Source organism: Pelobates fuscus, chromosome 3, assembly GCF_036172605.1.
Source record: "Pelobates fuscus isolate aPelFus1 chromosome 3, aPelFus1.pri, whole genome shotgun sequence".
Classification (NCBI taxonomy): Eukaryota; Metazoa; Chordata; class Amphibia; order Anura; family Pelobatidae; genus Pelobates; species Pelobates fuscus.
In genome coordinates this window covers 113,210,914-113,226,437 of record NC_086319.1, presented here as the reverse complement: position 1 = coordinate 113,226,437, position 15,524 = coordinate 113,210,914, and the positions used below count along the sequence as shown (strand labels likewise).

Here is a 15,524-nt window from a genome sequence, read left to right as displayed (position 1 = left end):
TAAAATTGGGGCGGAAGCAAAAAGCTCCTTGAGAGTTTTGAAAGCAAGGAGAGCTTCCTTAGACCAATTCTTAGTATCAGCCCCCTGTTTAGTCATATTGGTAATGGGCGCAATAATAGAAGAATAACCCTTAATAAAGCGCCTATAATAATTGGAGAACCCAATAAATCTCTGAACGGCCTTAAGACCCTTGGGTAGAGGCCAATCTAGAATGGACTGGAGTTTATCCGGGTCCATCTTAAATCCCTCCCCAGAGATCACATAACCGAGGAAGTTTACTTGGGATTGATCGAAACTACATTTCTCCAATTTGCAGTACAGACCATGTTGAAGAAGTTTGTGCAAAACCCTTCTGACTTGTTCGTGGTGAGTCTCAATCTCTCTAGAATGTATGAATATATCGTCCAGGTATACAATAACACACTCATGCTGAAATTCCCTAAGAACCTCATTTATCAGATCCTGGAATACAGCCGGTGCATTACATAACCCAAAAGGCATAACTGTATATTCATAGTGACCGTATCGAGTATTGAACGCCGTCATCCACTCGTGTCCCTGCTGGACTCTCACCAAGTTATATGCCCCTCTGAGATCTAACTTGGTGAAAATGTTAGAACCCTTTAAACGATCAAAGAGTTCGGTAATCAAAGGAATGGGATAAGCATTCCTAATGGTTATCTTGTTCAAACCTCGATAATCAATACAAGGCCTAAGTGTACCATCCTTCTTTTTAACAAAAAAGAATCCAGCCCCGGCAGGGGAGGAGGATCTCCTAATGAATCCCTTGTCTAAATTCTCGTGAATATACTCCTCTAGAACTGAATTCTCTTTAGTAGATAACGGGTATACATAACCCCTGGGAGGCATAGTACCAGGAAGTAGGTTAATCTTGCAGTCAAAGGATCTGTGTGGAGGTAAGGTATCGGCTCTCTTTTTATCAAATACTGCCTTTAAATCCAGGTACTGAGGCGGTATTTGTGTCTCTGTAGGATTAGAGGAGTTAGCCGACGTGTTAGCCAGGCAAAGAGGCGAGACCCTCCGCAAACATTTCTCTTGCCAATTCTGACCCCATGAAACTATCTCCCCTAACTCCCAATTAAAGATAGGGTTATGTCTCTTTAACCAGGAGTACCCCAGGACTATGGGAATAGAAGGAGAGGAAATGATCAACAGGGATAGGTCTTCCTCATGCAAGATACCAACAGTTAAATTAACAGGTATGGTCTCACGGAAAATAACAGGCTCAAGTAAAGGTCTACCATCTATGGCCTCAACGGCCAGGGGTGTCTCCCTTAACTGGGATGGGATAGTATGCTTGTTAACAAAAACTTGATCGATAAAGCTCTCAGCGGCTCCAGAATCGATCAAAGCCATGGTTTTTACTACTCCCTTCTCCCAAGTCAAAGAAACGGGTAACAGAAGCCTGTGATCTTTATAATTGTGAACAGAGGACAAAATAGATACACCCAAGGCCTGTCCTCTAGAGAAACTTAGGTGCGAGCGTTTCCCGAACGATTGGGACAATTTAGGCGTAAATGACCTCTGACTCCACAGTACATACATAAACCCTCCCTTCTCCTGTACTGTCTCTCCTCCTCTGTGAGGTGAGTATTACCTATCTGCATAGGCTCTGGGAAACGTGAGGTTTTGATCTCAGAATTTTGAAATGCAGGAGCTAGTTTAAAGGAGGGTCTACGAGTCCTATCTCGAGTATTCTGCCTCTCTCTTAAGCGTTCATCAATGCGAGAGATAAAAGAAATTAAATCCTCCAAATTCTCAGGGAGCTCTCTAGTAGCGACCTCGTCAAGGATTACATCTGATAACCCATTTAAAAATACGTCTATATAAGCCTGTTCGTTCCACTTAACTTCTGCCGCCAAGGATCTGAACTCTAGTGCATAATCCACAAGTGTTTGATTTTCCTGTCTAAGGCGCAACAGTAATCTAGCTGCATTGACCTTCCTACCAGGGGGGTCAAAAGTTCTTTTAAAAGCAGCTACAAAGGCATTATAGTTATACACTAACGGGTTATCATTCTCCCATAAAGGATTAGCCCATCTCAGAGCCTTCTCAATGAGTAACGTAACAATAAATCCAACCTTCGCTCTATCTGTAGGATAGGAGCGGGGTTGTAATTCGAAATGGATGCTGATCTGGTTCAAAAAGCCACGACACTTCTCAGGAGAACCGCCATAACGTACTGGTGGAGTAATACGAGAAGAAGCACCTACAGTAGCTACTTCTAGACCTGAACTTACAGGAGAGATCGAAGGAGTACGTGTCTCCTCTGGTGGGTTACTAGCACGAGACAATAGCGCCTGTAGTGCTAGGGCCATCTGATCCATCCTGTGTTCCATGGCATCAAACCTGGGGTCGGAAGAACCAAGCTGACTGTTTGTACCTGCAGGATCCATTGGCCCTGTCGTAATGTCAGGATCGGGACAGGGATCCAACACGCAGAGTCCAAACAGTAGAAAGGTACGTGTACCGGGCCTTAGAATGGCCGGACTAACGTACAGAGAATAACAGAGAATGGTCAGAGACAAGCCGAGGTCGAGGGAACGAGAAGACAGGTAAGCGAGAGACAAGCCGGGTCAGAGGGATAACAGAGATAAGCAGAATAGTACAACAAGCCGGGTCAGAACCAAAGAGAATACTAGAATACAAGAGCACTGAGTGACTAGACAAGCTAGAACCACGACAGGGCAATGAGCTGAAGAGAGAAGCAAGCTTAAATACCCTGACTCCGGAGAGTAGACACGCCTCCGACAAGTCCTGATTTGATATCGGACAATTGAGTGACAGGTCACTCGGGATTGGCGTCATGACGTCACGTACTGAGCGTCATGTTAGAAAAGGAAGCGGATCCCTCGCGGCCAGCGTTTAAGTGACTGGATGGACCGCGAGGAACGGAGGAAACGGCTCGTCTAGACGGATAAACGACTAAGTCTCTACCTCTCTCAGAGGTAGAGACCTCAGGTACCCTGACACTAGATGACTGGGAGAGGCCCATCTGTAAGATGGATCCTGTCTCTGGGCAGAGCCCTTTGTCTTTGTTTCATGGGGATTGTTGTTTTTTCTTCTTTCCCTTGTTTCCTCTTTCTTGTTTGCCTTTTTCCCACTTTTTGTTTAGTCCTCCCTTTGTCTTTTTTCCTAATCTTTTAGACCATAACTCTCCTCTATTCCACTGATAATAAAAAAAAAATTCTTGCATGCAAAGAATTTGGTGGAGTTTGTGCCACACCTAACTATATATGTTAGTGGATTATGTTCACAATATTGTCTTGGTCTATTTATGATGAATCGCATTTGGAATGTTTACTTACCTTTTTGGCTTTCTATAATATGTGAACTAGAACCACCACAACCATCCCACTCAGGTGTATTGTTTAAGTCAATATACTTAAATAAAAAAATATTTTTTATTCTTGCACTTGGGCCCAGTGGATCCTAGATGTACCCCTACTTGGAGCAATTCCAACTTAGAAAGAATAAGAATGGCACAAAATAAACTTGTAATTGGAAAGATGATGTTTCAAAAGGCAATCAGGGTTTCAAAAGGCATCTCAAATTTTAGTGGGGGCATGACTGAATTGGAGAATTATTTCATTTTGGCTTCATATTTGAGATGCATGTTAAATTTCCAAAATTCTTCACTTTAGTAAATAACCCTGAAAATCCCAATTCATACAATCAATAAGCAGCTCTGATAAGCTGAAAGTGGTCTACGCAGGTCTGTTGCAGTTGACTCCGCCCTGCTGTGCCTCCTTAGCTGAGATCATTCTATTTGACAATCTCAGCTAATCCAATGCTTTCCCATAGAAAAGCATTGTGAGACTTCTGCGCAAAACAATATGCCAATCAGCATCTCTTCATAGAGAAAAGAGTGTTTACATTACAAAGCCCGCAAGTACAGGCTGTAGACACCAGAACAACTACATTAAGTGTCCCTTTAAGTAGTCACAGTGTCCTTTTATACTGGCAGAAATGCAATAGGATGTGCAGCTCTACAACAGTTTGAAATGTCCATTTTGGGCCTCCTTTCTTTAAGACACACAGCAGTAGGTTTAAAACATTTGGTAGCCACAGCCACTTTCCCAAAACATCTTGAGTTGCAGATCGTCGTCGCTGCTTATGTCTGTTTTACTAATTGCATTGTTTTCCCTACAAAACCGGATACTTCTTTATCTCAGTGTCTTTTTTCACTTTCCTGTACAATCCAAAACAATGCACCAGATGCTTTACTTCACACCATATTTTTTCTTTTTAGATTTTCAAAATCAGATTCTTTAAACAAAATTTAGTTTTAAAATAAAAATTTATTCACACACATGAAAATATTTTATACAAACTACATATACTATTTACAAGAGTGGAATATTACCACCCACACCAACAGCGCATTCTTGTTTGTTCCAAGAATACATCTGTTTTTAATAGGATGCCAACATTATCACGTATCATCCATTCAAATTCAGTTTGAGGTGGCTGAATTGTGAATGGCAAACAATGATTTTATATATATATGTATATGTTAAACATATGTTTTGCAAGGTTTTGGCCCACAAATAAGACAGAAGCTGTTCATGTAAAATGTCTCACATCACTAATATAAAGTGCGTTGTGATGTAATAACTTTCCATGTCTTTTATCCATACTTGCTATAAAATGGAGTCTGAGAGCAATTTTGCACCTGTTTTCACATCTGTGGGTGTTTTATAGCAGAATGTTCTCCTGTTACTTTACAGTTCAGTAAGACATGTATTCAGTATGGCTTTAGTTGATCTAAATAAATAAGTGAACTTTTTTTTTTAATTGATAGCCGCATCACACAGTTAATGCAATAATGTTAAATATACAGGAAGTTCCAAAGTGTATGAATATTAAGTGCTTTATGACTGGTTTAGCAAAGTATTCCCATGTGGTTCAGTCATAAGATCTTTCCAAATAATCTGAAATTCACAGCTATGATAGCTATTGGTGTCAAAGCCCTATTCTTCAGAGTTCGGTTAAATAATGCATACTCTGAGCTCAGCTCTTCTTATCCAGCAAGTATTTTGATTTTCCCCTGCTTGACCAATCCACCCAGTACATATTTCTACACTAATGAAATTCTCTCATTACCAAAGGATGTCTCCAGATCCCTGATGCACCAACGTTTTGTGTTTCCAGACAGATTCTGAAATGCAGAATCCCCTCTAAGATGACCAGAAAGAATGTAGTGAAATGCTCTGTGCTAAAGTTTTTGAGAAACAAAATAGCAACAGGAAGTTCATAATTCCATCCCATGGTTAAGCGCCATGAAGAAATAATTGTTTTGGTTCTCTTTTTTGTTTCTGATTCCAAAGAGAGGAAAACATCTTCTTAATTGTCACTATTTTCAGTGATAAACAGACTTTCTAATAAGGCAGGATTCATTTCACAAAGAGCAAATAGGAGACAGTCCTGTAGCCCATGAAAGTGAGTGCTCTTTCCAGATATCAAACCCAGTCCTCATATCTGTTGGCAACCGGGGGTCATTTTCTCCTGGAATAAAAGAAAAATGTAACAAAGTGAGAAACACAACTAAACAGGAATGAATACAATTACACTGTCTAAAAAAGCATGCGAATGTAAGCAGAAAAATGACTGGCAGGATGTGGTACAATTTAATTAAAGAAACAAACATAGTTCAGCTCCAGAATAACTTAAAGATGAAAATCCACACACCAGCATATATACATTTTATTTCAATCTGTATTTCAGTTTGCCACTGACTAGCCTCAGTCATGTTTCTGCATTTCTATGTCATTGCATTCTTTCAGTGCAGCAGTGATAAAAAATAAATAGGTGCCCCAGACCTCACTGTAGATCAGGGCGATGAATGTTATTATTGGTTAAGAAAAATTGTTGCAGAAGAGTGTTCTCTATCCAGCTAAGTTGGAATCTTTAGCCATGGTCGGCCTTATAAATTACTCTCTTTATAAACAAGTTGTACCACGAGGACAAACATGGCCCTTATTTGAGAATGACAAGAATGCCTTAGTCTGTGGAACTGTAAGTCTGAGAATAACTAACCCTAATGAGATTGAAAAATTATTATGACAACAACTGCAACAGAACTTACAAGAAAACTACATGCAAATACACTGACATTTTAGAACACTTATTTACAGTTTATCAATCCATCACCCTAATGAATGCTATTGAAGTGGTCTCTGAGGTGAAGAGTGCAGAGGAAAGCATAGAACACGCCTTCCACCACAGCACTTCTATGTGTGAGGTTAACACCTCATGATGTTCCAGGTGCACGTATGCATGGTAATGTACATGCATCTGCACACTAAGCACCACGAGGATTAAAAAAAACCAACAACCCTTAACTTTTAGGTAGTTTTGCATAGTGAAGTGACAGTTATACATCAACATGGTTGTTCACTTAATTGAGAACTGCCAGAAAATCAAAGTTTATTTAAAAAAAATTAGACCAAAAAAAGGTACAACTGGAAGCATAGTTGACTTTAAAAAGGTTTCAATTTCAGCTATTATGGCCTTAAAGGGATACTCCAGGCAGCAATACAACTTTAATAGATTTGATAGGTTCTGGCCTGCTCACTCACTGCCATTTTGTTGTGGTTTAGTCTCCTGCAATTGCAATATCTTTGTTTTGTTGAGACAATTTCTAAAATTGTCTAAAATGTTGAATATTGCCACTGTTTTTTCCGTTTAAGTATATTGAGGGTATTAAAATAAAGCACAAATATAAATGCTTCAGTGGTGATCATCATCTATAAAGATAAGCAATACACTTATTTATTTTATTAAATTATAGAAAATGTATGTACACCAGCCACCTTACTTAGGTCATCGAACACTGGATTCATCTCTGTTATGCAGTTGTTTTGGACGCCAGATTCATTCGTAAAATATCTGATGCCATCTATGTTGGTCTGTTGCCATTCAACATTTGGATCCCACTTCTGAAATAAACAGCAAAACATTAACATTCATGGGATTCACACAGAAAATCATGATGCATTTTGTATTCTTAGACTGCACTTACAATAACTACATTCATAAATAGTGCATTTAAAACACATACTACATTCTAGGCCAGATATGAGTAAGCTTAAGCTGTCTTGCTACTGTGAATCTAAACTCTTGTGAGCCTGGTGTGCAAAACAATAATGCTTGTTGATCCTTGGATTTTTTCTGGATTGCTGATGCTAAACAAGTGCCAGAGAAGTAATGTTTCACATATTTTTGGAATGCAACTTATCTCTGGAAAACTTCACCTGTTCTAACTCCTACACTATGTATAAATCACTGTTTTGCATGTTGTTAGCATGCCTTAGGCATCATGGAAGCTGTGGTTTTAAAACATCTTGGGGTCTACAATTTGGCTACCCCTAGTTTAAGCTATTTCTTTTAGGTTCAGGAAAAAAAGGATAGTAACTTACCTTTATTTCATCTTCCTCCTCTGTAACAGAAAAGAAAATGGAATTTAATTTGAGATTGAAATCATTTTAATTCCTAGACTGTTTATATGTATAATATGAAGTTATAATGTGAATAAATACAATATTACTAAAATATACTTTCTAAAAATAAAACAGAAATTTAGCAGTCCAGCTTAAAAATTATTTGATATCTGAAGACGACATGATGGAGTTAGTTAAATAAACATTGCTAATATCCAACATTTTATTTTAACAATTTTAGACGTTTTCATTAACAAAACAAGAGATTGCAAAGTGTTTTCCATGTCATACATTAAAACAAGATACAATGATCATGTTTCCTTTCCTTAAAACATTGAATTCCTTTACATTTATTGTAAACAATTGCACTATATTCACCTGTCACCACTAGTATTGTGTGCTTAGCTGCCTATTGCTTCTGCTGAGTCACATGGTGTAAGACCGACCTATCAAGGTGTTGGGTTTCTGCTCCCCTTTCACATCTCTGCAAAGTGTCCCTATTTAGGAGGGACAGTCCTTATTTTGAGCCCAAATCCCTCTGTCCCTATTTTCTTTCCTAATGTAGGACACCGCAATAATTCCCTCAGTCATGTTTTTAAATCAGTCTGTGTAAATAAGATTCAATGTCCTTGTTCTAAATTACATTTTAGTTGCATAAATTGTTATTAGTAAGAAACTTTACATTTCTCAGTACAGTTCTGCATCTGGCCACGCCCCTACCCACACCCCTAAAATTAAAGTGTCCAGTTTGGTCCCTTACTGACTTTTTGTATCTCTTTAGACTTTACCATCATCTAAAACTACAATATTTCTATGTCACATGAAAATGCTTATCTAGTCATACAATACAATTCTGCCTTGATTCAGTAAAGTAAATACATATTTTATATTGATCTTTGATAGTTACCTTCTGAGGAAGAAGTGATGGGAGAGACTTGGAAAGGGTACATATCATTTGTACTGTCAGGTAATGGTATATCCAACTGGTTATTCCATTCTTTCATACTGCTGGTGACTTCTTCACTTTCAAGTAAATCTGCAAAAAAAAGCTTGTGTTAGATTTCAAGTATTTTTTTAATGATAATTAGATGTTCATTAAAAATTGTCAAACATTTATTTATATTGTTTTCTTTAGCCTTAATATGCAGATATCAGACCGTACGCTATTAAGGTATTAAATTGAAAGTCTTCATATTCAAAGACTGAATCTCAATCTGTCTTGAACCTTTGTCATCCACATTTAAATGCCCAGTACATGAGTACGGCTGCCTTAATTTTGAGAAATGACAGCTTGTTTTTCAACAGTCTGATATTTTAACTTACTGAAAATATCAGACACTGAATGAAGAAACAGTTGTAAACGTATGTGCCTGAGCCATATCAGAGGCACCAGACTTCTAATTTAATTACAATCCATCAAAACAAATACTTTAAACATATATTCTGTTATATTCTAGACGTTAGAGTATTCCATAGCATAATGGAAGGGCCATAAAGAAAAGTCACAAGAATAACATGTTGTGCATTTTGGGTTATAATGTCTGTTTGCCTTAATTCAACTTTTTATCACTGATAAAAAAAAACAAAAAAGATAAAACTTCTAATGCAGTTGATGATGTAGATGTTGGGCACTAAGTTAAAAAAATGGATTAGATCTACAACATTGTTACTGCAAGAATAGTTGAGCATTTTAAGATTTGTAAAAATAATGTCTCACCCATGATGTCTACATTTGCAATGGCTATTTCTTGTTCTGTGAAGACATTTGAAGTGTAGCAATGGTCTCCCATAGGGTGAGTGTGTTTAACAGCCTCCTCAATTTCTTCTTGCGATGAATCAGAACCCTACAAGAGAAAAAAATATATACTTTTAGTCATTGGTAACATAATTATAAAGTTTGTTGACAGTACTAATTAAGACATTATGCACAAGCAGTGTGAGTACTACATTATAAAACAAAAAGTACCTTTTTACTAAGTTTGCTCTTTGCATCCTTTATTAACTTGGACTTCCGTTCTGTAAAAAAAAAAAACACAAAAGAAAAGTCTAGTTTAAAATTCTAATATTGGAAATTCTGTAATTTATACAAAGCAGTAAACCTTAGTTTCCTTGCAAAACATATTTATTAGTTATTATTATATGTATTATTAGTTATAGGGCTTACAGGTAAAGAATAGAGGACATAAACCAATCCCCCGTGACCGTCTTTATTTAACGTCTTTATTTTCTTTGATGAAATGTTATATTAAGATATAATCACACTAACCATTTAAAATATCCCACATACCATTTATTATCACATACAGTATATGCATATTACATGGCATATACATATCACAAACAATATGAAACCATACAGTACATACAGGCATATATAATATATATATCTATATCCTTATCTCTTACCTTTTCGTTCTACCTTGACTTGGGCAGGTAGCATTTTGTAAACGCGGACAGCACTTGATCCTTTGTACACGCTTTTGTCCTTAAGTTCTTGTATATCAGGTAAAGAGTTCATAGCACATCGGAAGTTCGCTTTCCACGTTTTAGCATCAGGTTCCTTTTCTCCTTCTTTGAATCTCCCTTGAATGAAAATGAAAAAAATAAGTACAGCTAATAATCTAATCTGATTTATCTAAACCACTTTCAACTGTAGATAACACACCTAGTAGATTACTATAAGAAGTGTACCTGTGTGAATAGCCCAGCTCCTGAACAGGCAAGCATCCTTATTAATGTCCCAGCCTTGTCTTGCTGCATGCTTCCAAGGGATCTGGAAAAGTTTTTCTTCCTGATTGAAAAGAAATATAAAATGATTTTGTCTTACTATGTAAATGTTTAAGCAAATAATAGCCTAGATCAGGGTGGGCAATCTTTGGCCCTCCAGATGTTTTGGACTACATCTCCCATAATGCTCTTAGGGCCCTAATGCTAGCAAAGTATCAAGGGAGATGTAGTCCATAACATCTGGAGGGCCAAAGATTGCCCACCCCTGGCCTAGATTGTTGTCCATTTAAAATATTATAATTGTTGATTTTTTAACATAAGTAAATAATTGTATTTTCTCAATTGTAACATGGTTACATATTTAGTTGTATTCTACTTAGAAGTTCAAATGTAAAAGTTGTTATCTTTACCTGTAAAGGGTGTATGTGAATAGAATTGGGGATAATTCCTACTTATGAGCTTTATATACGTTATCATAAAATATATTACATGTACTATTTTATTTTTCAATTTTTTTGTTGTTGGAATGACTACATAGTCTACATGGATAAGCACTGTATATGAATACAAAAAATATATATATATATAGGTTACCTTGTTAACCCATGAGAGGCCAGGGATGGCCTTAGATTCAATCTGCTTTTCAAGCCAAGGTCTCATCCGCAGACGTGGGACAGGCATGTTTCTGTGAAAAGATTTAAAAGCTTTGAATTTAATTAAGCTGATATATATATATATAGATATATATGTAGTTGTGGTCATAATCACTGAAACAAGTCAGTAACTTTTTTTTTTCTTTTAAATTTGGCTTAAAATGATTAAAAAAAAAAAAACCCTGAGGCCCAATGATTATCTGGGGGAATACCAGTTAAAACAGTTGTGGCTGACACAGCTTGAGTAATACAAACTAGTGCATACATGTGGACGGTGTCCTCCTATCCTCGTGTTTACACTTGGACATGTTTAGCTGTTCTATCGTCTTACTGCCACCTTGTGAGTTGTAACATAATACCGGAAGGAATATAAATATAAAATAGATTTCTTCAGGAACAATACTTCCTACGCTAATCTCGTTTTGTCTTCTGCCCAATTAATATATGAAATCTACATATTTTTAGGCACATACTTGATAACAAAAAAAGTAAATCAGGTGCACTGAATTTAGTTGTACACAATACAAATCAAAGTTTTCATGGCTATGCCAAGGGATTTAATGTCATACAATAAACTAAGGAGACCGATCAAGCCAAAATTTTAACTCATTCTCTGCCACAAAGTGCACAGTGTGTGTTTTGCTTTTTTTCTGGCAGCGTAATGTTTACAAAAACCACCACTCGAGACATGAGAATTCAAATAAATCACTAACAGATAAATTAATCTGCGGTAATCATAGCATGTGCATGTGAACTATTGTATGGCGCTACAGAACATGTTGGAGCTTTTACAGATAAAGCGAATAATAATGTTAAGTTCCAATGAACGGAGCTGTGGACTCTACCTGCCTCTTGCTACACATTTATACGTGACTGTATACACAGAAGTTTTGTTTTTTTATATTTTAATTAAAAGCTAAAGTTGGAAGGCAGTAGGCAGTCTGCACACAGATCCCTCTTATGGCTGAACTTTTGTGCACGACCACACCCCTTGTCTGTATTGCACTGTATATCACTAATGGAGGGAAAGCTGACAGCTTGCAAAAAATCCCAAACACAGCTGCAGCTGATAACTCCTGTGGTGCCACAGGGTTACTACATGCATGTTGTCAAGAGTTCTGTCCACAACAACTGTGCATTTAGTCCTTTATAGCAACCAAGGGAAGCCATTACACTACATTTTCTAATGTATTTACTTCATTTCTTGGAACATTCACATGGAATGTTTGCCAAAAAAACATTTCTCAATGATCTCCTGGTAAGCAATTTAATTACATGAAAATCAACATTCGGAGCCATGTGCGTGACAGATACACAGGAACGAACCAGCTGTTAGCTTTTAGCAATAACCTCAAATTTAGATTATTATTATTATTTTTTTTTTTTTTTATTCGTGCAAGATACTTTAGAGATCTTAGGCACGTTATCAGCATAACTATAAACCTAAAGGACGCTCCTTAAATCTATGCAAATATAGATTTATGATGACAATAACACCCTGCAATAGCCTTTACATGGTTGTGCCCTTTGTGCCCCTGTTTCACTCCTCCCCTGCTGTCTAACAGACTTTGTTTTTTTTCTCCCAGCACTTCCTCATTCACTCTGCCGGTCGCTGCAACACAACACGCTGCATGCATATTTATTGATTTATAAAATATTTGCATATGTATATATATATTTATAAATGCAAAAATTATAACATTTGCCGCTTTTGAGCTACATTCTAATAATACTATATCATTCTTTTTTTTTTATATACTTTTGTTGCATTTTCAGTTTTAGAGCTGGATTCTAAACTTGGAACAATAGTTATTGCATTGACTTGACAATGATAATAACTGACAAGTGATAAAACACTGCCTGTTGTCTAATAGAATAGAGCATTTTTAAAACTATTGCAGTGTTGCAAATTATTATTCATAAGGAGCCAACACATTCCGCAGCGCTGTACAATGGATTTAATGAAAATGCGTGCTGGAATTACTGCCAAGATTTTAAACCAGCAACAATCTACAGAATTCTGCAGAAAAACACATTCAAATGCATAGAAAATGCATAAATATTTTTAGATGTGTTTAATAACTCAAAAATTATAAAAAATAAAATAAAATACAAATCCACATTCAATAGATAACATCCAACTCAGCCTCACTAAAACTTCAAATGCATATTTATTTTGCATGTGCGCAATATGTCAGATTTACTAGGGTGCATGAATAAAAGTTCCAGGTTAGACAAGTGATGTATCAATGAGTGTATAGCTGCACACTGTACCTTTTCTGGCTTGTACAATCCTGCTGTCACTTAGAAAATATAAAAGATAAGTAATAATCCTTCTGCTGTTCTTGGTAGAGAGCAAAGTAGGTGCAATAATATTTTCCTTGAAAGATCTTTTCTTGATCAAGCTACAGAGAATATATTAGATGTTGTGGGGAAGCCCAGGTATTATAAAGAGCAAGTCCAGCCCAGCAAACGTTACGGCGCCCCTATTGGTCACAGTGGAACTCATTAGCGAGCATCATTTCTGGGAAATCATGCTGTTGTATAGCATGGTGTTCAGGGGGAAGTCCCCAACTCTCCTTCACCCTCCCTTTACAATAAACCAGTGACAGTCTTGAATTGCAGCTGATTGGTGGTTGAACAAAAAAAAAAAAAAAAAATCAATGACTGCATATGTAGTTCATTTCTCTTCCTGTGCTCAGTTTCACTGCATTGTTTAGTAAACTTATTTATTTTGTAGAAATTATTTATGGCCATGAGTTTAGTAAATAAAGCAATCTCAAAATGAAGTATATTTAATATTGGGACTGTATACATTCAGAGAAATGTGTTTTTATAGTACAATGGTTTGAGTTCTGACCTATTGGTTGACTGTGCAAGATGAGAGTTGGTTATCTCAATTTTGGGGTCTGTAGTATCTCACAGGGGTTGTGGGAGTCTCTCATTGGTTGGGTCAATTCACAGACTCTGAGTAGGGTCCAAATGGCTGGAGTTATACAAACAAGGGACATGGGGGGGGGGGGGGGGGGGCAGAAACTCAAATGATAAGGACATTTTAATTATGGGGCCTATGCAAGCCCCGGGGAGTGTGGTTTCTGAGTACGTATTTACAATATAAGGGGTTTATCCATTGCCTCAACTTGAACAAGGTATAGCCAAATTTAGGTTAAAATAGTACGTTTAGAAAAAGTGTCCACCATCGCTATAGAAAGAGGGTTTACTTTTTTAGCCTAAATTTGGCAGGTCAGAGTTTTCTTTTTATAGTTCATTAAGTAAGCATTTATTTGCGTCTGCTTGTTCATGTCCACCTGCTGGAACTACCTTTGTATTTTGCTTTTCGAATGCCCTACTTGGGGCATGTGGAGAATTGTAAAACTGCAAAAAAAAGATCAGTGACATGCCAGCCCTGTCATTAAATATTGGGATTTGCCTAATCATCTGGTCTTAATGGGTTAATATTAATCTTTGTCTCTCTGTCTCTCATCTTCTCCCATATAGTTGCCACCATACTGACAAAAATGCATTCTTCAGAGACACTTCCATATTTTCGAAATATGTGACAAGTATCCTGGAACTAAAGGAATAGTTCCTTGTTTTGGTTCTGTGATCCAGTACTCATCCGGATAGTTGTATCAGGTCTGTCTATTTTGTTTCTTTTGAACTGTTAAACAATATGCCTGTATCATGGTAAATAGAATAGTTTTGTTCGGTTTTAAGGGGTCATTCTAAGCAACGTTACAACTTTGTATCATTGCAAAAGATACCATGAGCTCGCTCTTAGTTCTCAGGGTGCCTCAGAACTGCAGTAGCTTGTAAATAAAACAGCGCATCAGACCTGTTAATCAGGTAACCCACAGGAGCACTCCATTCCAGCTGCCCTATATCCGTTTTTGTCCAAATTGTGAGTGAAGTGTATAAATTATATTGAAAGGCTTACTACAATCACCACGACCACTTCACTGATTTGAATAGTTGAAACATTGCACATACTGAGTTAGCGGTACTTATATATATATATATAATGGTACTTTTTTATTATTCCAACATTGTGTAGGAATTTTTTTAAAAAATGCTATTATATTAAAAAAAAATAACGTATTTCCATGACATCCAAACTTTGGGATACTCAGACACCTGTGGCGTACTAAGGGGAGGTGGCGGGGGCAGTCCACCCCGGGTGCCACTCACTAGGGGGGTGCCCGGGGCGCTTTTTTTTTGTTCTTTTATTCTTTATTTTAGTTGTGCATACGATTATTACAGTCGCTTGTGAGGTACCCCAAAGGCAGTCCTCTAGCGCGTGGTAAACAGTTTAAACATAGGGGTAGACGGTGGATCTAGCACATTTTTTAAGTAAATAAGGTTATGAACAGTATAGATTTACGTTGCTGAAGCATTTCAATACATAACACGAAACAACATCGCTTGTAACTTTCTGGATAGTAGGTTTTTACGCTATGTCATAAGCTAGTCAAACAGAAAATAATTATACTAAACAGACATGAGTAGGGTAAAGTAACACTTTGCTTCTTTGAAGTTTGCACAATAAATAAGTATTGTAGTATATCCTGCTAGGCAAAGTGTGCGCTCAACACAACTAGTCATGCATAAGATTATAGGTGTATTTTTTGTTGTTGGTTAAATTACAGGCTAGGCAGAGCATGTCTGGGTTAACTATTGAGCG

General features: G+C 37.1%; 1 protein-coding gene and 1 long non-coding RNA gene across 3 annotated transcripts in view; one reads left to right on the top strand and one right to left on the bottom strand.

The window, feature by feature from the left end:
- The window catches only part of LOC134600874 (uncharacterized), a 97,075-nt gene extending 82,602 nt beyond the window's left edge, over positions 1 to 14,473 (top strand). Inside the window, exon 3 of the long non-coding RNA XR_010090372.1 lies at positions 14,342 to 14,473. This is a non-coding gene — a long non-coding RNA (uncharacterized LOC134600874). The remainder of the gene's footprint in view (positions 1 to 14,341) is intronic.
- On the bottom strand, positions 4,303 to 13,273 carry IRF1 (interferon regulatory factor 1). Of its 2 annotated transcripts, none has more exons than XM_063447426.1 (10): positions 13,118 to 13,271; positions 10,785 to 10,875; positions 10,155 to 10,254; positions 9,870 to 10,046; positions 9,430 to 9,479; positions 9,181 to 9,307; positions 8,371 to 8,499; positions 7,443 to 7,462; positions 6,842 to 6,962; positions 4,303 to 5,529 (listed from the first exon to the last, which is right to left on the bottom strand). In XM_063447426.1, exons 2-10 carry the CDS (start codon positions 10,869 to 10,871, stop codon positions 5,423 to 5,425), a joined length of 918 nt encoding a protein of 305 aa, XP_063303496.1. In that variant the 5' UTR covers positions 10,872 to 10,875; positions 13,118 to 13,271; the 3' UTR covers positions 4,303 to 5,422. The 2 variants fall into 2 exon arrangements, with proteins under 2 accessions (XP_063303496.1, XP_063303497.1); XM_063447427.1 differs by having other exon boundaries at positions 5,413 to 5,529; positions 6,837 to 6,962; positions 13,118 to 13,273.
- Positions 14,474 to 15,524: the final 1,051 nt, after the last annotated feature.

Excerpts from the sequence above, each read along its gene's own strand:
- IRF1 (XM_063447426.1), bottom strand. The coding sequence starts at position 10,871 with ATGCCTGTCCCACGTCTGCGGATGAGACCTTGGCTTGAAAAGCAGATT. Across the intron at positions 9,308-9,429 it reads AGAGCAAACTTAGTAAAAAG|GGTTCTGATTCATCGCAAGA; the intron begins GTACTTTTTGTT and ends TTTCTCTTGTAG. Across the intron at positions 6,963-7,442 it reads AGGAGGAAGATGAAATAAAG|AAGTGGGATCCAAATGTTGA; the intron begins GTAAGTTACTAT and ends TGTTTATTTCAG.